This window comes from Dermacentor variabilis, chromosome 2, assembly GCF_050947875.1.
Source record: "Dermacentor variabilis isolate Ectoservices chromosome 2, ASM5094787v1, whole genome shotgun sequence".
Classification (NCBI taxonomy): Eukaryota; Metazoa; Arthropoda; class Arachnida; order Ixodida; family Ixodidae; genus Dermacentor; species Dermacentor variabilis.
The window spans coordinates 149,068,576-149,094,481 of record NC_134569.1 but is presented as its reverse complement, the minus strand read 5'-3'; the positions used below and the strand labels follow the sequence as shown (position 1 = coordinate 149,094,481).

At 44.5% G+C, this 25,906-nt stretch overlaps 1 protein-coding gene across 1 annotated transcript; it reads right to left on the bottom strand.

The window, feature by feature from the left end:
* Positions 1-193: 193 nt before the first annotated feature.
* Positions 194-24,642, bottom strand: LOC142570487 (uncharacterized). The gene is made up of 6 exons (XM_075678869.1): positions 24,455-24,642; positions 11,489-11,641; positions 5,117-5,204; positions 3,810-4,036; positions 443-484; positions 194-288 (listed from the first exon to the last, which is right to left on the bottom strand). The coding sequence occupies exons 1-6, from the start codon at positions 24,609-24,611 to the stop codon at positions 194-196; spliced, it is 762 nt and encodes a 253-aa protein (XP_075534984.1). The 5' UTR covers positions 24,612-24,642.
* Between the last annotated feature and the right edge of the window lie 1,264 nt (positions 24,643-25,906).

Here is a 25,906-nt window from a genome sequence, read left to right as displayed (position 1 = left end):
TAATTAAGCTCAGTTATTATCACAGTTGCCTTTTCTATCTGACGTCAAGGAAATATTACTGCACGTGCCTCGATCACGCCTCTATGTGCACAAAACCTACACTTTCCCTGCGCCAGCATCGACACTGAACCTTTACAATAGATGAGCCTGCAGATTCACATGCTTAGGCAGCCTTGAAAACAAAAGTGTTCTCTTACCTGGCAATCTTCCTTTGGTAATTCTCGTAGATGGTGTTACCAGGGATAGGATCCAGCAGAATGAGGACATCTGTTTGCGTATCGCAAGTGACTGCAACGCAATGAGCATGTAAAGAAAAAAGCAAAGCTGCGTGGCAAAATATATCATCTTCTTAGAAGAGCTAGGCCTCTCTGAGAACACTCAGCAACGGTAGAGGATAACGATTATGTACATACGTGAAATAAGCGAAGAAATCATTACGTACCCAGGTTATCGTCGTTGCTTTCAACGCACTCCTTTGATGGTTCTGAATACGAAAGCGAGAAAAAGAAAGGGTACATTTCAATGCTGACAGATAATTGACAGAAGTTTGCTTGCATACTGTGTGTTTACTTACATTGTTAGGTTTTGACGCGTGCAAGCTAATGTTACAGGCCGGAACTAGGCGACGGGGATCGGACGCAAGTCATGGTAACTACAAGCACTGCTGATTAAAGAGTTTCAGATTAGCAAACGCAGGGGGAACACGGTTCGTTAACGTGCTACCTGCAGTTTGAAACTCTCTGTTGTAAGTGATTTGGTGGGTTCGCCGAGTCAGTTGTCGAATTACTCGTTCGCCTTCCAAGCTTTTCTTTTGTCTTTTTACGTTTTCTCTATCGGGGGGGGGGGAGGGGGGTTTGATGCCATTCGGAACTTTAAAAGCTGTACAATATTACTGAATGTTAGGATCTTGACATCATGACTCCTTTCGCACGGTGAAATCATGATAAATTTTGGGTTTGCGTATTTATTTCAACAGACAGGTCTCAACCAAAACAAGAAGCTCAACCTATGAGCTACCACGAACATTGGCTAACTGAAAGTAAACATTGCAATAGACTTGTACGGAACAAATTAGGTGCAACTTCTTTCTTGGAATATATTACATTTTTTACTGGGTAGCGCTCGTTGTTGTTGAATTACTTTTTTCCGTAGCGCATTGGACGTAGCCAGTTACTTATTGACGAGACAAACTACAACAAGCGACGCCGCTTTGAGGAATTGAGTTTGGCTGAAACTACAGCAGGACGATCACGGTCGTGCCCCACCGCAGCCTTGCGAATGAACGGGCAAAAACTATTTGTTTCCTTGTAACACTCCTTCAGATGTTGGCTAGCAAGTTGAATCGGCGTTGCATGGCTCGATAGCGCAGCAACAGAGATAGCACGAATTTCGTCAGCTTTTCATTGGCCCTACTGGGAGTGCCTTCTTCGAGCCATAGAAACAATGAAGCGCTTCGTGGAGGATCCAGACCTGAGCATCGTGGCAATGAGTAACGGCCATCTTCTGCGCAAGGTGCTTGTACGTTGCTGCACCGCCCTTCTCACCAATGCGCACATCAGGCGAGCTTTTAGTGTTGCTGCTCGAGTCTTCATAAAAAAAAAAAACGAGGGAAGATAACCAACAAGAACTTTGAAAAGCAAGTGTTAGTGGAGATCAACACCAAGTGATGGGCTGCAGAGGACGCACTGAAAGAGCGAGGACAGCTCGTGCTATTTACCGTATTTGTGCAATGTTAATAAATACTAGCAGGAAAGTAACGTAAAAGTAAGCGATTACATTATAGTAATTGCTAGAATATCTTGTGGGACAGTAATTGGTCACCGTAATCAATTACGCTTTCGAAAGAAGGTAACTGTAATTAATTGGTCACTTTTTTAAACATGTGCAAGTCTGCGCTGCAGAAACGTTTTTACCCGTAAGTTAACCGTCTCGATCACCATTTTTTTTTTAGAGAAATCAGTCATTCCTTGAAGCTTGCATCAGTATTCTGTCAGACGTAGATCAGTTTCGATCAGATTTTTTATGATTACGCAGGTTGTGATTATAGACTACGTTGTGCACGAGGATATTCTGGTCGATTCTGAATGCCATTGAAGTTTCGGCGTAAGTGCGAAGAATGTCGGTACTAGAGGTCATGCGTGAATCTGCAATGTTTTGTTGGCTGTTTTCACGCGCATGTACTTTGTCCTTTCCGGTAGTAAATACTTGTCGATATTCAAGTGGCTCTTCTGTATTCTTTTCTCTGTTTACGCGTGTGATCGCTTAATTCCGCTGCCAAAACTCATACGTTGAAAATTTATAGGGCAGTGTTGCGTACAAGCTAATTAAAATACGGGGTGTATGTTTTTCTACCATACATAATTTCTAAAGATCGCTTGTGGCACATAGCGTAATTGTAGATTACTCCAAACGGTGGACACTACACACACGACAAATCGAAATGCATAGTCACCTAATCAAAAAACAACTAATCAACATTTTATTTATTGACCCGTTAAGATGCATGGTACGATTTAGGAGTTGCAGCAGGTGAGCTTGCGAGGCATATTCACTTGGAACAACTTCTAAGGATTGCTCGGGTTTCTAGATGCATACGCTATGAAAGTTGCAGCAAAAAGGCACTATTGTATCACTTAATGTTTTGCCGAGCGCCGTTTTATGCATTGAATCACTAAAGTAACTGGAACAACCATGTATTTCGTGGCACACTTGGGAATGAATAGAGAGTTTTTGTGCGTCCGGTATTCCGCTAAACGCAGGCGGATAGGGCTGAATGCGAATAAGCTCCGAGCCCTCATGTGGTTACCCCGTGCAGGCTACTCCCGTATGCGCCCTCGCTCACCAGGTATTCCGCCCGATCCGCCTGCGTTTACCGGGATACCGGACACGCTATTTCTATCTCGTAACTGGTGTAATCGTGAAAATTCGTTCCATATGGCTATGCCCTTGCCAGCACACCATGGTAATCATTCATAAATTGCAATATATCGCATCGAGAAAATAATTAGGCAGATAATTCACTATTAGCTAATGTTGGTTAATTAGTAGATTACGTATTTCGATTTATTGCAAAATGTACCCGCCTCTTCGAGTATTCCTGCTCAATGACTAAAATTACTCTGTATTCGACAGTCTGTGTGGACTGGAAAAAAAAACACCCGGTATTGCGCGCAGCTGAAACTTTCTGTGTTCTTGATTGTGATCGATTTCCGCCACAGTCTTGCTGATGCGAATGCCAAGAGGCGCGTATTATCTAATGCGACAATGCGAGGACGAGCAAGCATGTCTTTAATTAGCATGCCTAGACCCGCCGTGGTGGTGTAGTTGCTTTGGCATTCTGCTGCTAAATCTGAGGGCGCGGGATCAAATCCCATCCACGGGGGCCGTATTTCTTTGCGGGCGAAATGCAAAAACACCCGTGTACCGCGCATTGGGTGTGGGTTAAACAACTCAAGGTAGATAAAATTATTCCACCGTCCGCCACTAAAGCGTGCCTCCTAAACATATCGTTGTGGTGCCATGTATGTAAAGCCCCAAAAATTTATAAAAATTTATTTAGCTGCCAAAAGTTTATTCAAGGAAAGGAAATGAAAAATAAAAGATTCAATATTTGAAGTTACCAATCACAATTTCGGCGACATAGCACCCCTACTTTTTGCTGAAGATATCTGTAATGTCGCGCGTCGTTTGGGCACCGCCAGTGTCATAGATGGTTCCTGTATTGCTTGGCTTTCTCGAACTCGTTCTCTACATTACGTCAGTCATATTTTCACCGAAAAAAAAAGTAAGAATCTGAAGTGGAAACTCACTGAGCAGATGGTCAAGCCTAGAGTGAAAGCTCTTGAGGGTGGGCAGCAGGGAGTTCTTCAGTGCGCTGCGCTTCAGCTCGGCATCGTTGACCAGTTGAGCGTACATTCTCGCCACCAGCACCACTTGTTCTTCTAGCCTGGGTGCTGACAATAGCCGCGCCACGGCCTGCTTCCGCTTGCAAAAAGAAAGGCCCTCGGGGAACTCGGGAAGGAGTTCCCGAATGCCCCTGAGGTAGGGTAAAAAAAAAGTATTACTGGTAGATATGGCATCGCTAGTCTTACAAATTCATCGATGGCGAGGGCTAAAAGTTGCCATTTGTTCGACACTGAATGCATGCCTTCAATTACGCTGCGCTTCTGCCTCCTGCCAGCTTTATAAGAGACAGTATATTATATGATGTGTCTCTATTTATTTATTTATTTATTTATTTATTTAAAGAAATAGAAACAAAATTCATTAAGCATACTCCGAAAAGATCTAGATATTACCAAAAGGGATCGCATGCAGCCATCTTGCAGTTTTCTATGTCGGTAAAAAAAATTATGAAGTTTTACGTGCCAAAACCACTTTCTGATTAAGAGCCACGCCATAGTGGGGGACTCCGGAAACTTCAGCCACCTGGGGTTATTTAACGTGCACCTAAATCTAAGTATAAAAGTGTTTTCGCATTTCGCTCCCATCGAAATGCGGCCAGCGTGGCCGACTATATATGTAGTGCGACTATATATGATATGATATGCTTTAAGTCATTAACAGCTTTATCAAGCGGACACAATTATTTTGCTATGACTTTTTACAACTAAAGCTAATTGTAAGTGTCAACATATATGGTCAGGCTCATCATCGGCCCCATAGTAGCGCGCAAATAGGGCTCGGCTGTCATTTTGAACGGTAGCCGATCACTATATGTTGCACTTCCTGTTGGATGAACGAAAAGCCATTATTTATGCTTTGGCACACTCTGAACTGACAAACACAGTTTGGTGTCAAAGTACATTGAATTATATAGTAATCAGAGATAAACAGGGAAAGGGGAAGACGTTTGGTAAAGGAAGAAAATTAGATTAAATTACGGCGTTTGACCACCTGAGGTTCATGCACCTAAATCTAACTGCACGGATGTTTTTTTGCATTTCGACCCCACCGAAATGCGGCCGCTGGGGCCGGGATTTAATACGTCCCGCGACTTCGCGCTTAGTAACGTAACACCAAAGCCACTAAGCAACCACGGCCGGTGGTAAAGGGAGAGGGTGGTCATCCATCGGTGACCTTTCACCTCGAAATTTCACTCGGTCTTGCACGTTACCTGAAGCTGTAGTAGCCGTCAATAATCTGGCTTAGTCGGCGTGGTCGATCTTTGTTCATTCTCTTCATCGTCATGGCCAGGATAAAACCTACAGAAAGGAAGCAATAATGATGTTGATTATGTTACCACGAACAGGCTCGCTTATTCTGTATAAGAGGACGTTCCTCCTATTCTCCGAGTGCCACGCTTGTGTATTCCCATTACCAGGCTGGTGTGCCTAAGCTCAGCCGGTAGCCCTCAAAACAGAAAGTCCGTGTGTTACGCTCGTAGTCGTAGATTCCCGCGGGATCGGTGACGTGCGCGTACAAATTTTCGCCCAGACGCGTTTTACGGAGATCTCCGGCAGTTCGGAGACGCTTGGCGAGCATGCGCGCCATTGAACTTCTTTTAGCTATTCAGCGATTTGTATTATGGACCCAAGCACAAATTGAAATCTTTGAAGTGAATCCCATTTTCCTGTTCTGAGAGAGATCTGTTACAAGAATGAGCTTTACTATTGACACGTGGCTATGGCACGGTCTCTCTTGAAATTTCTCTATAGGCGACGCAGCAAGAACAATGGCGCTTGCTTGATGAAAAAAAAAAAAAGAAACTAGAAAAACTTGAAAACATCGTATATCTGTTGAAGCACAGTGAAAATGAAAATGAATGAGATATATTTTGCACAGGGTTCTGCCAAGTTCTGATATGTCTACGCCACTTTCTCTTCGTAGCGGAATTAAAATTTGCTTAAACCTAACCAGAAGTGGCAGTTTCGCGTGTTTACAATCTTCCATTGGGGACACGGTATTTTCTGCCTGCGAATTGTGGGCACCGGGTTTGGTGCGACCATGCTATTCATGCAGGATATACAACTGCCCACGTGAACAGGTGGACGAAACCAGGCTACGCGAGTCAGGCTGCACCGACAAAGCTGAACCTCAAGAAACCCATTTACGGGGGCAACCGCCAGAGGCCAGTATGATGACGTAACAGTGGCCAACGTAGTGACGACCGCTACGATGGAGCCAGTTGCATCCAGTTTGATGCGCCTGAGAGAATAATTTTGATATAAATGTTTGCTGTCAGACAAATTTCGCAACTGCCAAATATCGAGACCTGCTTGTACACAATAGAATTAATAAGGCACCATAGACCAATATTCTGTAGATGCTGAGCCGTGAGTCTTGTGCGCGATGGTACCTCCCTTTATTTTTATAAAAGGGGTCGGACATAATGCAAAATCATAGAAAGTTGGGCGAGTTGATACCGTAACATATTCTTGAATTGTAGCGCGAAGTGACAAAGACAGAGACTAGAAGCAGACAGGACGAGCGCTACAAGTCTGTGTCTGTGTCACTTCGCGCTACAATATAAGAATAAGGATAGGATATCTGGCCTTTTGCAAAGGACCCTTACCGATAAGAATATATTATTTTAGACGCATGTCACACCGCGTGAACGCCTTACTGGCATATGTTACTTCTTGAAAAGGCCGCTGTAGTGGCCGTGAGTCAGGGTTATGCGTCCACGGGGCACGCACCCTCTAGCATCGGTTGCTTACTGTTAAGCAAGGGCTCCTTTCTCGAGCCTGCTGCAAGGATAAGCTCAGTTTAACACCTTACAAGGCTTTGTTGATCAAAGGAACGTTTAAAAAATTGCGACATGGCCAAATTTTAATTCAGGTAACTGCCTTCACCACTACAGGGAATATATACGGATGCCCGACAGCCGATGCGAGAAGAGCGGCATCCTCCACCCTGGTCATATATGCACAGCTTTGACAGCAAACAAGCCGGCGCGGAGAGAGAAACCTTGGACTCCAGAGTAACGAATGCCTTTACGCATTGCTAAATTACCGCCGGTTGTGTGATCGTTTACATCGACGCCTCACTCGGCAAAGACCCACCCATCAGGCTACTTACTATAGCCCAGCTCATGATATAGAGGGCACCAAGATTTACGAAACGACCGACAACGACACGCCAACATGAGAAGTTTGTGAACATTGGAGGCGTTACAAAAGCGACACCATTTGCAGTAGCAAACAGCAGTGGAGCTGTCGTACTCACAGAGGATTAGACTGGAGCGATAGCAAAATTAAAGCATGCCATTCCAGGCTGGGTAGTACCTAGGAGATTAGCCAGCTCAAGAGACAAAGCCACTGCAAGTCCATCATATAGCGTGCGATACCATTGGTATACCTGGAAAGAATGCCTCCGAACTACTCTCCAAACAGCAAACAAATAAAACAGACCCTAACACATTCTCTCGTAGTGAACCTGGATTACGCCTCTTTTGTCTGTGTCGTACTGACACCTCACGTCACAGAAAAGTGTAAGGCAAACAGCCGTCCCGGTGAATCCAAGAAATCCACCATTGGCTGCCCGCTCTGCCATCAAGATTACCGCAGTCTCGCCCAGCTACTGCAAGTATCAAACGCCGACATGATGCCCCAGCTAAACTCAGCATGAAATATGAAAACGACCTTCTCACATGACTGAACGCCACTTCATGTCACATACTTCTCTCTTACATCTGGGAGCCTCCTCAAAATGAAGCTATACGCGGATGAGTGTGCAATCTATGCTGAAATGAAAAGCCCTCTAGAGACATACCAAAAAGAGTTTTCTTAGTGCAAATCCTGGTAAATGCTTTTTTAAAAAAGAACAACAGTTTTCATGTACATTAACAGGAAGAAACATATCAGTTGAGGTTTTTGTACAGTAGCCATAATGTTGAGCCTAATGAGGCGACACATTAAACACATTTATGCCTATGGACAGCAAATGATATTACGTAGACTAAACACGCTGACATTAAAGCTGAAGCAAGACGCAATCAATTACTCTCCGAAGGGCATAATATCTTCCATTCCTTTTGTACTACTTTACGAGAACAAATCCATTATATTGAGAATGTTCCGTTACGCATCTATAATATGAGACCCCTACAGTAAACAAACATGGATAAACTGGAAGGAGTACAAAAAAAAATGTCCAACTGGTTTATTTAGAACGGCTTCGGACGCACATTAATAACACAGCTACTTGACAGGTTTAAACTGCCACTGTTAACTAAAAAAAATCGCGTGCCCCTATAAAATTTCTCTGTTAAATATTCAAAGAGAACCACAAAACAAACATAGGGGAAATAATCACATTTTCATCCCATTACACCACAAAACAAATGTACTACCTCGCAATAACTCTTCTTCGTGCAGCAAACAATTGTTTTTAATATTATTTTCTCTCCTTAACTGACAACTACTAGAACGTACTAGCAAGCAGCCAGGCCTTACAAACAACTACTACACAATTTTTGGATACCCGCCGCGGTGGTTTAGCGGCTCTGTAGTTGCGCTGCTTAAACACTAGGTCGCAGGACCAAATTCCGGTCGCGGCGGCCGCATTTCGATGGGGACAGAATGCAAGAACGCCCGTGTCCGGTGCATTGGGGGCACGTTAAATATCCCCTAGTGGTCAAAATTAATCCGGAGTTCCTCACTACGGCGTGCCTCATATTCAAATGGTTATTTTGGCACGGAAAATATCAGAATTCAATTCAACACAGCTTTCGGCTCCTTCGGGATATCGAGATTATATATATCATATCATGTTACTAGTTGCGTTTTAGTCTTCTCATGATATGATTATTAAAATTCGGGCCTCTCGGTTAACGGCCTTTCTTCTCGTCGTTGCGTGTAGTATATTTGTGTCTCCTGCAATCTGTTATGTCGGCTTTCTGCGTTTACCATTTCTAAAAGAATTACCTATCTGTATTCCCGCCCTGCTAAAATTTCTCGTGGGAGTTACAGTATACATTAAAACGAAAACAGAAGCACTAACTTCGTCATTCCAGGATCAGCACTCGGCTTGCACCCGCATGTTCCTGCACCCGCATTCCTCGCCTTTACAACACGGGCAGGAAGTAGACAATAAAACATGTAACGGGCTTTCAGTGGGGGAGGCTCTCTTTGTGTCATCCCACATAGCCACGGATCACACAAAGAGAGCCTTCCCCACTGAAAGCCCGTCTTCGTTATGACGTCTGCGTTCTGGGCACTATAGCAGTGAAAAGGTCGCCGCCTATTAGTGCTAGCCGAGAGACTTTATGTCGTTCGTAGCCGTCGGTACATGCACCTCCCTTACCTTTGCCCTAAATAGGCGTTTCTCATCTTCAACTTGCTCTAGTCCTTACATCGATTCGATCATTATTTTTTCTTGTTTTCGACCCTGCCCTACTGGCCACTCGGCTGTGCATCCACGCGGAAAGCTAGAATGGCGTCACATCTGTTGGAGTGCGCCATAATTCTCCTATGTAAACCAAGATTATTACAGAGTAGATGTCAGCGAAAAGCGATCCCCTCGAGGAATAAAGGTCAGCTTCACCTTGACAATTTGCAGCAAAAGAAATCGGTCTGCTTCTAGGAGGCCAAAGTGCACTTATTCAATACGAACTATCAAATCGTGTACTTTCGAAAGCTACTGCTCATGAAGTATGGCCTTGACACTTCTTGACACCGCTGTACCAGAACTGTTTACATTCTGCAGTAAAAAAAATCTAGTGACAAGTCTCCTTGAAAAGCAAAAGAAATATCTGAACGCGCGTCGCTCCGTTCCGTAAACTACCCGGCACCACATTCCTCGCGAGGAAGCTTTCGGGTTGCAATATTGACTGGAAAATCAACGTAAACATATTCCCCTCCCCACGTGTAGGGTAGCTAACTGGACTCAGTCTGGTTAACCTCCCTGCCTTTCCTTCTTCCCTTCTCTGTCTCTCTACGTAAACACAATATGCAGCAAATATTTACATAAAATGTTGACTTTACGCAGTGCCTTTCTAGAAATTTGCAGTGCCTTTCTAGAGGGCGTTGCGACGGTGGTCCAAAGACGTGAGACTTCACGCCAACATGAGAGAAAGGAGAGCACAGCCTTCGGCCTTACGCTAAGGGCATATTAAGAAGCACGTGTATTAACAAGAAAGACTATATACAGTTAAACAAATAGAACTAAGATTAGAGAAATTAAGGTTAAGAAGAGATGGCTAACAATTCAACCGCCCTGGCTTTAATATCCTTGTCCCAAGTAAGCCTGATAATCACCGCTATGGCTGGAAGGGGAGGAGACTGCAAGGCCATATGGGGCGATAGTCCAATCGCCGACAGTGTGCTTGTTGTGTGCATGTTGTGTTGTGTTGTGTGCCTACGTGGCAAACGAACGTTCCTTCTCCCTGAGGCAGGCACGCAGGTGTAGTGACGTGGTGCATAAGAAGAGGCAGCCACATGTCAATCGACACAGTGGAAAGGTTGCTTTGTCTCTAAATGCGATCGGAAATGCAACATTGCGCTGCACGAGGCACTTCGGAAGGAGGAAATAGGCACACGCGAATACCATCCATAACTGGCTCGTGACTTCACAACACATGCATCTCGATATAAAGGTTATAAACTGACCGTAGAATGGTTACGATGTCCCCAAATTCATAATTTCAACAACTTGAACCTTTATACCACAGTGTACTATTCCATCTGTCAGCCCCTTTCTTGATTTTGGATTTACATGCATCGATATTTGAAGGCTACTGGATTGAGTCAGCGACTATGATCCGGACTGAGTGACTGAACGATATCCCCGGTGGACTTTCTCTTCTTCTTTTAATCTTTCCGTCCCCTTTTCCCTTTCCCCAGTGTAGGGTAGCCAACCGGGCTCAGTCCTAGTTAACCTCCCTACCTTTCCTTATCATTTGCTCTCTCTCTCTCTCTCTCTACATGCATCTCGATAGACGGGCAATGTCTCGGAGAGTCGCAATGTCTGATAACTTCAGCCGCAGCAGTCAGAAAAGCACTTCTACTGCGAGCAAATATGCTCAGCAAGGGGCTGGAAATATGTACCTCGTGACGTATGAGCAAGTTGTTCCGCGTGGCAAAATAAAAGTTTTTGACGTCACAACCCCAATCTGATTATAAATAAGCTCGCCGTACTGAGGGACTCCGGATTAACCTTGACCACCTGGGGTTCTTTAACGTGCACCTATAAACACCAGCGTCCTTGCATCTCGCCCCGATCGAAACGCGGCCGTCGCGACCGGGATCGAACCTGCGGCTTCGAGTTCAGCGACGCAACGCCACAGCCACTGCGCTTCCGTGGTCGAGTCGTTCAAGCACGATCACAACAAGGGATCGAGCGCTTTCGAAGACTATAGGTTAAGCTTTTCATATCTATGTAGTTTGGTCGTGCTTCATTTGCGTCACTTTTCGAAAACACTGACCGCGAATGGTTATGATGTTCCCACACTCATAATTTCAACAATATCACGCGAGCAGAAACAACGAATAAGCTTTATACAGCGAAATAGGCAGTAGCGAACAAATGATTCGTGTGGTCGGCTCACCATCCAGGGTTCCGAGTATTTCTGCGTCGGTGAGCCTCGCCGTCCTATCAGCGACCCGAAACTCCCTGGGACACGTGGGCGTTGTCCACAGACCGCCGCCCCCAATGGTGGGCATTTTGCTATTTGACCACGAAGACACCGTTCCCAGGTGCACTGGCATCATAGATGTAGCGAAAAAGACAAAACAGACACAGTGGAAAATGAGCAGGTGACGAGGGACGGTTCCTCATTGAGGAACAGCTTAATGAGCAGGGATGGGCAAAGACACTTTGTAATTGTATCATGATACGGTGCAAGATACTCGGGCAACAAGCATTTGCGATACAGATACAGGATACTACTGCAATTATTGCATTCGATACCACACTTTCCATTTGTGTCTGAAGATACTTCCACACATTCACAAATGTCTTATGTTATAGATGTACATGATGCAGCAGCAAACGCGTGCGCACGAAAATGTTTGCTTTGAAATTTCTTAACTCCGACCAACCTTGTTTCACTTCAATGAAATACATGTTAGGATCTCAAATTATTTGTGATCCTTGCTCAAGGTATAACATTTTAATTCCAAAACAAATAATTTGAGTTGCTTTAGCTGCTTATCATGAGCGCTCTTTATACGCAGCACTGTCAGCGGTTTTTGATTGTCGCTTTTGTAATTGATGAGAGTCGCTTCTCTGCTTGCCGACCAGCTAGCGGGTCACCATCTAATTTCAAGAACGCCAATAAGAAGACACTACACGATGGCGCAGATACCGCTGTGGAGTTGCACTTTGTCTCTAAACGTGTTACCGTTTACGCATGTACTGGATCACCGGACAGGTGTACAGCGGCAACAACGCTGGTAGTGACATCTTTGTGACGCATGGTGTACACAAGAGCACATAAAGCTGCAATGACCTTTCTTACTCTACTTGTTTGCTGGCGCAAAGCGTTCGTTAGTGACATATTTATTAGCGTACAAACATTTTACGATTTTTCTTCTGCAAGTGAAATTGTGCAGCACAAGAACGTTTCATACGTATTGAAGGGACACAAAACATCGCATGATACGGCCGCTATTCACTCTACTGCCACTTATAGCTCCGATTGCCCGCTGATATGTAGGAGCAATAAATTTAAAGGGGAGGTGCAAGAAATATATGTAAGTAAAATAAAAAGGCAGTTCTGTATCACACAAAGTGAATACGTAGAAGCACGATACATGCGGCACCACAAATAGCTATGACATTTAGGCATGCAGTATTGTCAACTTACCTGTTAAGCTCAGACAACAGAAAATTCAGTGCCAGTGGAAATTCAGGTGGCGCAGTGGCTATAGGATCAGCTTGAGACGCGGAGTGCAGCCAATGTTTTCGCACTAGTGACGCTGCGATAGCAGTATCTTGTATCTAAGGTAAACAGTACATTCTCTCATGTATCTGAAATACAGATACTGATGCACGTCCTGCCAGACGTATCATGATACAGATACAACATACCCAAACAGTATCTAGGATAGTATCTAAGATACATGTATCTCCGATACTGCCCAGCACTGTCAATGAAGGGCTTATTTAGTTCCTGTTAAGTGTAATATAACTAACTAACTCGCTATCGCATGAACTCGATGCCTTTTTCCCAGAATTTAGACATCACAGTTCCAGACTTGATATACATTCCACGTGGCACCTACTGAAGACAAAACTCCTGGCCTTAATCCAGACGTATGTTCCATCACGCACCATTTCGTCGAAGTGTCGAACAGATAAGCTTTGGGTGAACGCCGCCATTCGAACTTTGATAAACAAAAGGCGCCGCTTATATCGTAGGTACTGTCAATCACCAGAGCCTTCCTTGCATTGTGAATTGAAAGAGCTGAACAAGATTATAACGCGGGAGATGCGCAGGGCCGAACGTGCGTATCTGGGTGCTCTTGGTGGGAAAATAAAGAATAATCCAAAGCAAGTATGGAAATATGTGAAAAGTAAGCAGCGCGTCAGAGACAACATTCCCGATATTATAGATGACTTTAATTATAGCTCGGATCTGGAAGGCAAGGCAGAACAGTTTAATCGTTGTTTTCAGTCAGTTTTTTCTCTATCGACCTGCCCTACCAACGGTTTACATATTGTGAATGAGTTTACGGAGATGAGTGGCATAGATTTCTCAGTACATGGAATAGTGTTACTTTTGGAGAAGCTCAAGGTAAACACAGCACCCGATCCTGACCGTATTCCGAACTGCATCTTGAAGAACTGTGCAGTTTCTGTTGCTCCCTTCTTAGTAACACTGTTTCAACAATCAATGGATGTCGGCGCTTTGCCCGATGACTGGAAAAGCGCCAACGTAGTTCCTCTATATAAAAGTGGCGACAAAACAAAAACTGTAAACTATAGGCCTATCTCCCTCACAAGTGTCATATGCAAATCGCTAGAGCACATCGTTTACACTAATCTATTTAAGCACCTCCAGGATAACAACTTTTTCTGTCCAATGCAACACGGCTTCAGAAAGGGATTTTCTTGCGACACGCAACTGATAGAGTTTGCTCACGATATCGCTTTTTCAATGAACAATGGTAACCAGGTTGACTGCATATTTTTGGATTTTCAAAAAGCTTTTGATTCTGTCGCACATAACTTATTGTTACACAAACTTTCTACCCTCAAAGTTCCACCCACCCTGCTGAAATGGCTCGAAGCGTACCTCGTTGGTAGAAAGCAACGCGTTATTCTTGAGGCGCAAGTTCATCTGATATTGCAGTTTTTTCGGGCGTTCCCCACGGATCAGTTTTGGGCCCTCTTATTTTTTTAATATTTATCAATGATATAGTTGACCGGGTTTAAAGACGGGTGAGATTGTATGCTGACGATTGTTGCATCTACCGTGACGTCACATGTATAAGCGACTCTTATGAATTGCAAAGCGACCTTGACTCTGTCTTGGCATGGTGCAAAACATGGAACATGACATTAAATTTTTCAAAATGTAAAGTTCTGCAATTTACAAATAAAAATCATTCATTACCTACCCAGTATTCTTTAGACCACAGAAACTTATCATTTGTTAAGAATTACAAGTACTTGGGTGTTATCTTCGCAAACAACCTTTCTTGGAATGACCACGTAAACCATATTGCTGCCAAAGCTAGCCGTGTGTTAAACTTTCTAAAACGCAATTTCAAGCAGGCACCTGCTGATTTGAAGGAAACACTTTACTTGACAAACGTGCGTCCCATATTAGAATATGGTTGTGCGACTTGGGACCCTGAAACAAAAACACCTATCAGCGAACTTGAACGAATTCAAAAACGAGCAGCAAGGTTTGTGTCTATGATTTCACTATGATTTCACTAGTCTATGATTTTTTCAAGGTTTGTGAACTATGATTTCACCAAAAGCAGCTCTCAGATGTGCGAAAATTTGGGCTGGCCTCTATTGCAAGACAGACGCAAATACATTAGACTTAAGCAACTTTACAGTATTTTTATAGGCGCAACATGTTTGTCTAAAGATTCATACATGAAACCTCCCAGCTATATACCCTCCCGTTTAGATTATTCTTTGAAGATTCAAGAATACCAGTGCCGTATAAATGTCTTTAAAAACTCATTTTTTCGCAAAACAGTGCATGATTGGAATAGATTGTCAGAAGAAGTTGTCTTAGCCTCGCAATCTCCTTTTGAAAATGCTCTGTCACGCGTTTTGTTGAATTAATATTTTTTTCTGCTGTGTTGCTGTGCGTTTTTTTTTAATTCTTTGTATACGCTTCTTCATATGACAATATTTATGTCTTTCTTGCTTTCATGATTCTCTTGTTATCAGTTTGTTCAGTATTGGAATGCGTTGTATTTTTTTATTGTTTGTTGTTTGTTATTTACACAGTGTCATCTGCATGACGATGTATGTTTTGGAATTGTATCCCCCCTACAAAAATGCCCTTAACGGGCGCTGTAGGTACCTGAATAAATAAATAAATAAATAAGACCGCAAAAGTAAAGAAGGCGAAGGTAGACCAGATCAAGCTGGCGCGCACTCAGAACTGTGTTTATTAGCTGTACGTAAGAAAATAAAAGGCTGAATAAATATGTTCACTTCTGCACAAAATTAACGATGTTTCGCCTACTCTGCGGGTACTGCCTTGGGAAAGTTGATTACAATGCATTGGTGTTGTGTAAAAGGGCATGATTGCCTTTCTTGACTACACTTGCAAATATACTATCGTTTTTTTTTCTTGTAATCCCTTTTGAAACCGGAATTTATGAGATGTTTAAGGTGACTGGAGCGGTAAAAGGTGGTCAATAAAAGGAAGTCTCCTGGAACGATAATCTACTGTATACTTAACGCTCTATGTGTGAATTCAATAGATATGGCAATGAGATTTAATAGGCGTTTACTGCTGCCAACAAGGGTGTCGTTGACCGCCGTTAAATGTATGATTGACTGCCTTATGCTTCACGCAAACAATATACTGACCATTCAGAAAATCTGGCAACATGACTGTGACCATCCCCTGTGGGGTAGCACTTCGATGAATTCTCGTGGCAAATATTTGGCTGAATTTATGTGTAGTCGGGGACTACATGTGCTCAATGACGGGTCTCCTACATTTATTCGTGGCACGTCCTACAGCAGTTGTCTTGACCTAACGTTTGTATCAAGGAGCCTTCTGTCTTCAGCATCCTAGTCGACGGATCTAGATACTCATGGTAGTGACCACCTCCCCACTTACGTTCACTTTAACTGGTTTCGCCGTTCAGCCTCACGTTGCATTCGTCAAACAGACTGGATTGCATTTAAGACCTCTGTCGACACCGCCTGTCAGAGTATGACATCTCCATCCGAAATAGAGGACATCATTGCCTCTACCCTGCGGGACAAAACTAGAGAAGTCAGCATACCGAGGCACAGGTCATCGGTCGACATACAATATGAGGCCCTTCGTGCGATCCGTCGCCGCGCGGAACGGCGATACAGAAGAACAAAGTCACCGTCCAAAGTTACCAGGTATCCGGTAATTGTTAACGGCGTAGCGATACCTACGGTTACACACCACAGATTCCTTGGCTTAGTCATAGACCGGGGATTATCTTGGTCAAGACACGTCGCCGCACTGAAGTCAAAGCTGAAGAGTTTTGTTCACGTCCTTCCCGTCGTGGCAGCAACAAGATGGGGCCCCTCGGAGTCGTCATTACTCCAATTGTACCAAGCCCTATTCGTAGGGTATATACGGTACAGCATGCCGGCGCTCTCAAGCATGGGACTTAGTTGGGTGCGCGCGCTGGAGAGCATTCAAGCTCAAGCATTGCGCACATGTTCGGGCCTCCCACGATGCACGTCAACCAATGGAACAATAGCGGTAGCTCGCGCTTGTCCTATTCGGCTGTACTTGCTCTGCGAGCCTCTTAGAATGTACCTTGGCGTGTTGACCCGACACAGGCACCATCCTCTGTCATCGCTCCCTACCACACACCCAGGTTCCAGCTTTTCAAGGACTATATCGCGGCATCAGAGTGTTTTGCCGTCAAGATTTTCTCCCGACTGTATTCCGAGAACACCCCCGTGGGTTCTGCCTAAACCTGTCGTTACATTGCAGATCCCTGGAATTACTAAAAAGTCATTCGTTGCATCTATTGGCCTCAGGCAACTCACCCTGTTTCACATTTCTACAGAGTACGGAGATACTGTACATGTGTATACCGATGGCTCTGTCACACCATATGCCTCCACTGCAGCCTTCGTCATTCCACATATGATCATCGCTCGCCGGTTTAAATTAGACCATAGCTCAACATCAACTGCCGCAGAACTTGTTGCTATCCGGGAAGCACTTCGATTTCTCTCCGAGGAGCCTCCTCACGCATGGACGATATTCTGCGATTGCAAGCCAGCTCTGCAAACGATTGACTGTGTCCTCAGACGGGGCCCGTATTATTCTATGGCTATAGAAATTACAGAGTATCTCGACCACGCAACTAGAAATGGCCACAATGTCACCTTTCAGTGGATACCATCACACTGTGGCGTGATAGGGAACGAACAGGCAGACGCTGAAGCGAAAACTGCTTTAGATAATGCTTGTGAAGTACGCATTCCGTTCTCACGAACAGACACAAACGCCCTACTTCGTCGCGTAAACCGCAACTCTACGTTGGAACACTGGATCCAACCAGATCGACGACACAAGCGATTACACAAATGGGACCAAGAAATGAGATTTCGTATGCCTCACAAGTTCAAAAGAAACCACACGAGCATGGTGCACCGGATTCGCCTTGGTGTCGCATTCCCCATCCGTTATAGAAATATGATAGGTGCCAGTGATACTAGCCCAAACTGTGAATGCTGTGAGGTGCCAGAAACACTTGAACATATATTTTGCGTGTGTCCCGCGTACGCGCAAGAACGACAGCAACTTGTCTCTTCCATAGCAAACATCCATGAGAGACCGCTATCGGACGAGTTTCTTTTAGGTCCTTGGCCTAATGCAACCAGCGCAGCCCTGGTAACAAGGGCTGCTGTAGCTTTTCTCCAAGCCACTGGGCTGGACGCACGCCTTTAGAGATACCACAACTTAGTGAATTTGTATATACGCATCTCTTCCTTATACCATCATCATTCATCAGCCCTTTCCCTCCCCGTCCCTTTTCCCCAGAGTAGAGTAGCAGGCCAGAACACTTTATAGCTCAGGCCGACCTCTCTGCCTTTCTGTAAATAAATTTCTCTCTCTCTCTCTAACATGAAATATCAAGGGCGTTTTGCACTTTATCAAGGGCGAAGAGGACGGACACAGTCATCCACAAGTTAACAAGTTACTGCGCTGTTTCTAACAAACGATTACCAACGAGCTCGGTCACGCACTTTTCTGTAGGTCTCCGTGCAGTTCACTTCACTCGTACGGGTAGATCTCTGATGGTTAAAAATTAACTTTTTGAAGAAACAATAAGCTTTTTCCTCCTGTATTTTCCTAGGCAGGAAAAACGAAAAATTAAATTTCCAAATTTTCCCCCCAAATATAATGCACATTGAAATACATCAGGTGAAACATCGGTGGTCTCTTGTATAAAACCGTCATTCCGCACAATATGGCACGAAGTTTCGTAACGTGTTTAATGCCAGATGGTGTGCTGTGTTTACATTGGTTCTTAATTTCTCATGCAGGCAACCTCAACATGCCGCGCTTGCAGCGGGGCACAAGGTCAGCCCAATTCTGATTCGTTGGGTTCAACTGCACCAGCAAGATTTGGTCTATGAGAGTCACCGTATTGGAGGGCTCCGTATTATTGCTGGCCCTCTGGGGTTGTCTAAGGCTCGCATAAACCAAGTACGCGATAGTTCTTGCATTTAGTGCCCTCAAGATGCTGGCGCCGCGGCCTTTTACGGATGGCAAACTACAAGGAGACTAGCCCTGTAATAGACTAGTCCTTTCAGAGGCTAGTCTATTACAGGATTACAAGAGACTAGTCCTAAGAGACTAGTCCTCTCTGATAGTGCTCCAGAAAAATGTGGCTTCAATATCAACGTTAGATGCTTTGCCCACCCACTCCACGGATGTCTGGGTTGGCACGAAGAACAGCATTTGCCAGTGTATTCATCGAATGCGGAGGTGCGTGTGAGCTAAGATACTGCAGCAATTATGTGCAGCGTTCTTGAATAGCTATATACGCTATACCAGTGTTTTTTGACATAAAAGCAAGCGCATAACCCTGTGGTTTCATCTGAGCTTGTGCTGTTGCGGCACAAAAGCACGTGCAGACGTCCTGCCCCCCCTCCCCCTATTTATTTTATCCTCAGAAGTAACTTCACCAGTAGTTTCAGTCTCATCACATCAAAGAAAGCTTCCACTGAAGTTCCTCAATTCTCGATAAGTATCGTGATTTCTCCGCAAGCCTTTATGCTTTCGTCTACCGGTGTCAGGCTGTCTGGTTGCAGCGCGTGACTTGATGCACTTTTGGGGGGAGGTTTTACTGATAGTGCTTGGGGCAAATAATTCGATTCGTTCGACGATGCCAAGTGCGTAAGCTGCACATATCAAAGGCACACAAAAAATTTGTTTCTCAGTATTAGTAAAATACGCTTCAGTAACGGCAAATCGGACACTTTATTGTTCGAGGAGGCTTGGTGAGGCAGAAAACAAAAAATAAATAAGTAAGAAAGAATAACGCAGAAATGTAAGACTGCTGGAGTTGCCACCCTGCAGTTCCCGCCATAGGCTCATTGTGATGTCATATGTTTTGACAGCATTTGCATAGCTAAAATAAATTATTTTTAATTAAAGAAGGAGTGAAGGACTACACTGCACCCACAGAAAATATAGGCTCTACTTAGCAAATGTTAATAACTTTTCGCGCAGCAGACGGTCAAAATACGCGAAAATACTACAGACGTCAAGTATATGTAGTGGTGGGCGGTTTCGACGGAAAAGGATTTACAGTAAATGAGAACGTTTTTCCGCAGAACAAATCAAGATAGTTTCGAAGTATTGTTCTGCCATGCTAAACTGGTTCCCGATGGCTGGCAGAAGATAACTTACTTATGGATGTCCTTTTGCAACCATTCCGCTTATGTACAAAGATGTCCGCACGTTTGATGTAGATTTCACATTGCTAAACAATCACGTTTAATTCCCCACATCGCAAACACATGACCCGGGTAGTTGGAGAAATATGGCAGACGACTTTGCCCTGCAGTGGGCGTAGCCAGGCTGATGATGATGATGATGAGCAAACAAATTGTGCCGCTAATAAATGTTTCGAAAAATTAACGTTCTGCATGCATGCAGACAGTGTGCCACCCTTCCCTCTCAAAGAAAGCAAGAGAGCAGCTTTTATGGTCGGTTAATGCGAGCTCCAAAGCCTAAGAAGAATCTCCGATCAGTCAAAAAGTTGCGTTTTGTGATACTACGTGACTATCTTGTCATCAGGTTTGGAAGCATCTCCTTGTATTGATCTTTGTATGCAGTTCTTTTTAATTCGCTATGCTACAATAGTGAAAGGTACTCTTCCAATGCTTCCAAAATTTCAGGAAAATGTCTGTCTACTAACAGGGCCGTACATTTCTTACACGGTTCACTGAGGATACATGAAAAAATAGTCCTCACCGTATGTAGCCGATGGCTCTTCAACTCTGTCTGTGAAAACCTTTCAGGTGAACACCAGTAACTGAATATTCCACTGGCGGGCTAGTGGCCTACAAGGTACACTAAGAAGAAGAAATGTTGCCGGGTGGAATTTCGCTCTAACCTGCACAATAACGTTCTAACGTGAATTTATATTAAAGTGATGGTTGCATTACCAGTCCCATTTCACCTCGTGTTTGCAGGACGTTATATCGAAAGTGGTGGGAGCCTCGGTATATACTGTACAAAGCGTAAGTACGTGCGTTGAAAATTTGCTTCAGAAGGACTGTTTTGACGCGCTAATTGTTAAAATTTAACGTAATTTATTTGAACTTATGGATGAGTTAGAGAATACGTGTTATTCCAATATTCTCAGGCAGCTATTGCAAAATCACTGACAGCTGCAGCACAAATAATAACGCTCACAAGATATCTCTGTCTAGGTGTTTTTATTGCGATAGCTATTATGGCGGACGCTCGAGGCGCAAGAACGCCGTCGGCACGACCACTGCCGCCGTCGTTGGTGGGCTTCCCCACTCGGCGTCGCATGCGCGGCTTCTACGGGGAGGGTTAGAGCATATAATTTCGTACAATAATTACTGCAGGAAACTCTCCGAGTTACAGCACTTCAAGAGACGCTGAGTGCGTTTGGCTGCAAGAACGATGAAACGAAGTCGGTGTACCTTCAACGCTATACGCTTAATCGGTTTTGTGGCGGAGCCAGGGCAGCGTTCTGCTTCGGCGGCTGCCATGAGCGTTGTGCACACGCCACTATAACTACATTAGGGTTTCTCTCTCTCTCTCTCTCTCTCTCTCTCTCTCTCTCTCTCTCTCTCTCGCTGCTGAGCTGCTGTGTACACTGCGCTGTGGGGAACGGGCCGCAGACTTCCAGCTACCGTCATCTATTTCTCTGAACGCTTACTAACACCGATGGTTTCCCGTGGTTTCCCGTCAATGCCACTTCATGCACCATCGAGGCGCGTTGCCTGCAACACCACTGGCGACGCTACTCACGCCAGCGTCGTAAGGCGCCTCGTAGCGGCTAGGGTTCCTTCTGTCCACTAGGAATGGCGCTGCAAGCTTCGTCGCGCTAGCATGACGCGCCCTTGTATACTTAGAACCTCATCCGAGGAGTTCAAGCGCAACACTATCGCAGTCAACGCTTCGCCTTACTGACGAAACTTTCATTTTCTTTCTTTGATTTTTTTAATGCGATTGACAACATCCTACCACCCGATTTCTGGATTATGGGTCAATGTAGTTTGCGCTGTTTCACTGAGGATTGACCGACCAATGAAGAACTGCCACGAATGCATTGTCATGCACCTTCATGTTTTCGCAGTATCTAGGTGCGCTTAGCATCAATGTGTATTTCTACGGATAGCAATCGCCCACTCAGACGGTATTTAACTTCCGGGAGCAGGCCATCGTTTTCTTGCCAAGAACGGAGCTTTATGTTCTGCCAACCGGATCTTTTTCGAACGGACGGAGCCTACATGTAAGGGGGCGCTGTTTTAAAACAAGGCTTCCATGCAGGCTCCCCACTCGAACGTGGTTACGAGCGACATCAGCTAGCCATAGTATACAGCTACATACTGGCGTTTGATTTCCCCTAAAAATAACTAATCATTCCGAGAAATGTACGCTTCCCCACAATCTTACGCAGAGGGAACAAATCATAGCCACACATTCTTTATAGGGCACGTATAAAAGTCGATCTGTCGTTGCCAACACTAACCACTCGCCGTGATATTGCCCTTATATCATTATTTCATAGATTCATTCACACAGATGGCCTAACCTTATCAAACCTGAAAAAAGCGTCCTCGACGTCACAAAGACTGAACAATATCAGTTCAGCTACATTCGTATTTATGGCAACACACACGCTTTTAATTTTTCAAGTTTGCCCCATGCGGTCCGTTCATGGAACGCTCTACCAGATAGCATCGCTTGCCAATCTAAACAGCGCGCATTTCGCAATCTTCCAACCGATCAATATGCCGTTTCAACCATCTAACACGTCTTGTTTTAATTTCTTTCCTGCATTTTTCTACATGTTAATAAAAGAATTTCAGTGATCCTAATTTTTTTACTGCTGTATGCGTGCAAAAACTTTTATAATGTTATTATGCTATTATGTTATTGTGTTTACCGTTCAATGTTATTGTTCAACATATGTATTTGCTAATGTCGTATTAATTTTTCACGTTGCGTGCATATTCCTTTCATTATACTGATGTTTCTTGTTTCCGATTCCATACTAATATGTTACTGTATTTCCCACCTTAGACAATGCCTTCTCGAAGGCCTGCAAGGTACATGTAAGTAAGTAAGTAAAAGTAAGTAAGTAAGTAAGTAAGTAAGTAAGTAAGTAAGTAAGTAAGTAAGTAAGTAAGTAAGTAAGTAAGTAAGTAAGTGAGTGAGTGAGTGAGTGAGTGAGTGAGTGAGTGAGTGAGTGAGTGAGTGAGTGAGTGAGTGAGTGAGTGAGTGAGTGAGTGAGTGAGTGAGTGAGTGAGTGAGTGAGTGAGTGAGTAAGTAAGTAAAGTAAGTAAGTAAGTAAGTAAGTAAGTAAGTAAGTAAGTAAGTAAGTAAGTAAGTAAGTAAGTAAGTAAGCAAGTAAGTAAGTAAGTAAATAAATAAATAAATAAATAAATAAAGATTGTTCGTTGCTCGTGTCATTCGTGAATGGACATTATACGCAGAGTAGCCGCAACGCACCGATAAAGAGAGGAAACCTGACCACTTAAATTATCATTCCTCATCGAGAAACCTTGGTAGACTCTTTAGGAGTCCACTAACACAATGTTCGAGCCAATATAAAACACAACGAAAAAATAGGCACATTTTTAGGGTGAGGTGTTCAGCACCTTTTCAATTTGTTTTTGTCGTGTCTGTCATTACAGCCGGCTGAGTTTTTTTTTCCAGTGGTGACAGTAGTTCACAGCTAGGAAAAATGTGTTTGCTTTGTCCGTTTGTTTGTCTGTACTTTGCACTGTGCAGTCATCATATTGTATCGTCGTTATTGGCAGGTCACCTCTTCATCCTGAGCTGCAGCCTCCCATATGGGAAAGAAAAACAAGAACTTCGGCCCCCCCAGCCACAATAGCAAAGCTCATGCGACTCCAGCAATGCACAGCTAGAGTTGTCTGTAATGCGATGAATATCCAACAGGCCCAAACCTATTCCCTTCTATAGCTAGAGGTCGCGGGCTCGAAGCATTCAGATATCGGGAATCATACGCGCTTGGCAATTTGTACACTTGACGTTGTACACGTACAATGACGTCGCAGTCTCTGCGTGTATTTCGGATCCTATAAGAGGCGCCCGCAGCGGATGACGCTGTGCGCATAGCAAATAAGTGTTTCTAGAAACAACAACGAGAGATCGGTAATCTCTGTGAGAGCCTGCTGTTGTTGCAGAAAATGAGTTCAGGGTTGCCGGAATCGGTGATCTCTGCTGTATTTCTATTCTTCTTTCTTCACTTTTTTTTTACGAAATGTTGTAAAGATCTCATGATAGAACGACAGCATGAAAACAATCTTGGCTAACGATAAAATTGGCGACCGCATGCAGGTTACGGAGATAAATGTGAAAAATGATTAGTTATTTCTTCATGCGCACAGGCAGCTTGCGTTAGATGAACATACCAGGTAGTTTAGAAGGCGCGCCTAAATAAAAGCGCGTGTGCTGTTTGTTCCTGCCGCATGTACTTATAGCGTCCTTGCTGTGCTTGAATGAAATGCACGCTAGAATTAATTGCAGTGAATGTGAAACCCAAGTTTTGTTTGATGCACACAATTTTGATGCGCGGCTATTATTCTCTTGCTCCCCCTATGTCGCAGAGGTGTAAACTGCACCCACCGGCTACCGTAGGTCCGTACACGTGGTCGACCACGGCGTGACCCTGGTCCAGATGTCCGGAGGTCTTCAGCGCATGCAGCACGTTCTCGGCCGTGTCCCTCTGCGCGTACTTGCTGGCCACCAAACCCTTGAGGACGTGACCCAGGGCGATGCTCATGGTCGCGTTGTGGGCCACACCGACGACGCCTTGCTCCTGCACCCTGCATGGCGTTTGGGCGTCGCGCTCGGGGTTCATCAGCCTTCGTGGAAGTAAAAAAGAAAGTATCCAGTGCGAATCCGCGCAGGCGCGCCCCGTGAAGTGAGATTAGAGAAATCGAGACAATGTGCTCGCGGTGACGCCATTCTGCGTGGTCCGGATCCCCATCCGGCAGGAACGGGCGTGCGCCGATCCTCACCGGTGGGGTTTTCGACGGCATCTCCCATTCCAGGAGCACCACTGCCCGTCTTGTAGAATGACTGTACATTGAAATTGTGAGGTTTAGCGTCTGACAGTTCCAGAGTGAGCTATGACGGATGGCGTATTGAACCGGTCCGCATTAATTTTTTAACAGGGATAGCCGGGTTGGTAGGTGGTCGATATTGGAATTAATTTTGCCCGCCTGGGCTACATTAATACGCACCCAAAGCGCTACAATAGCTTTCTTGAAAATATTTCTGCATCCCAACGTAGCCGCTAGTTCTGGGAATGAAACTCGCGGTCTCAACGGCACGATTTAGTAACTAAGTCATTGCCGCGTGTGCGCGGAGAGATGAATTAAATGTTAAATATGCTTGCGCCAAAAAGAACCAACACCGCAGTATAGTGTAGCTATACACAGCATATGTGCTTCTCATTTTGCCTCAATATTCTTAATGCACATTGCAGACCAATAAAGAGGTAACTAAAGCTCGCCTTTCGCGCCTATGTCATATTTGTATCCGTGTCGGCGGTAAAATTTGCTTAGATATTCGGTTGTGATTGAGTGACCTGTAACGGGGATATCTGCAGCACATGGAAGGCTCTCTTGCTACGCTTCGAGTCGACAATTATGTTGTAGTATATAATAATTTATGCTCCGCACAGAAGTCATTCTCAATATATTCATGCGACCTGCTTCCTAAATCTTCAAGGAGGCATGCTGAAGGCACTTCCGGCGTTCGCTGTAAGTCAAAGCTGCGATGACCGTTGCCTATACAGGTAACGTCTTCGCGGAAGAAAGTCCGCAAGCAAGTACAATTTTATTATGCAGTGTTCCTGCGCTTCGAGATGCCGTTGAATTCGGCCTAGCGCTGTCACCTGCTAACCTCCTGGACTGGAACGCGACCGCATCGAACAGGTGTGAGTACCGGGCTCGATCCCCAGACAGTGCCGAATTTTATCTTCAGTCGTAAAACATACTTTCTGACAAACACGTGCGGTGGTCTCCTCCGGAACTTCGCGCTGCTCTCCAGTGGATGACAATTTCACCTTTT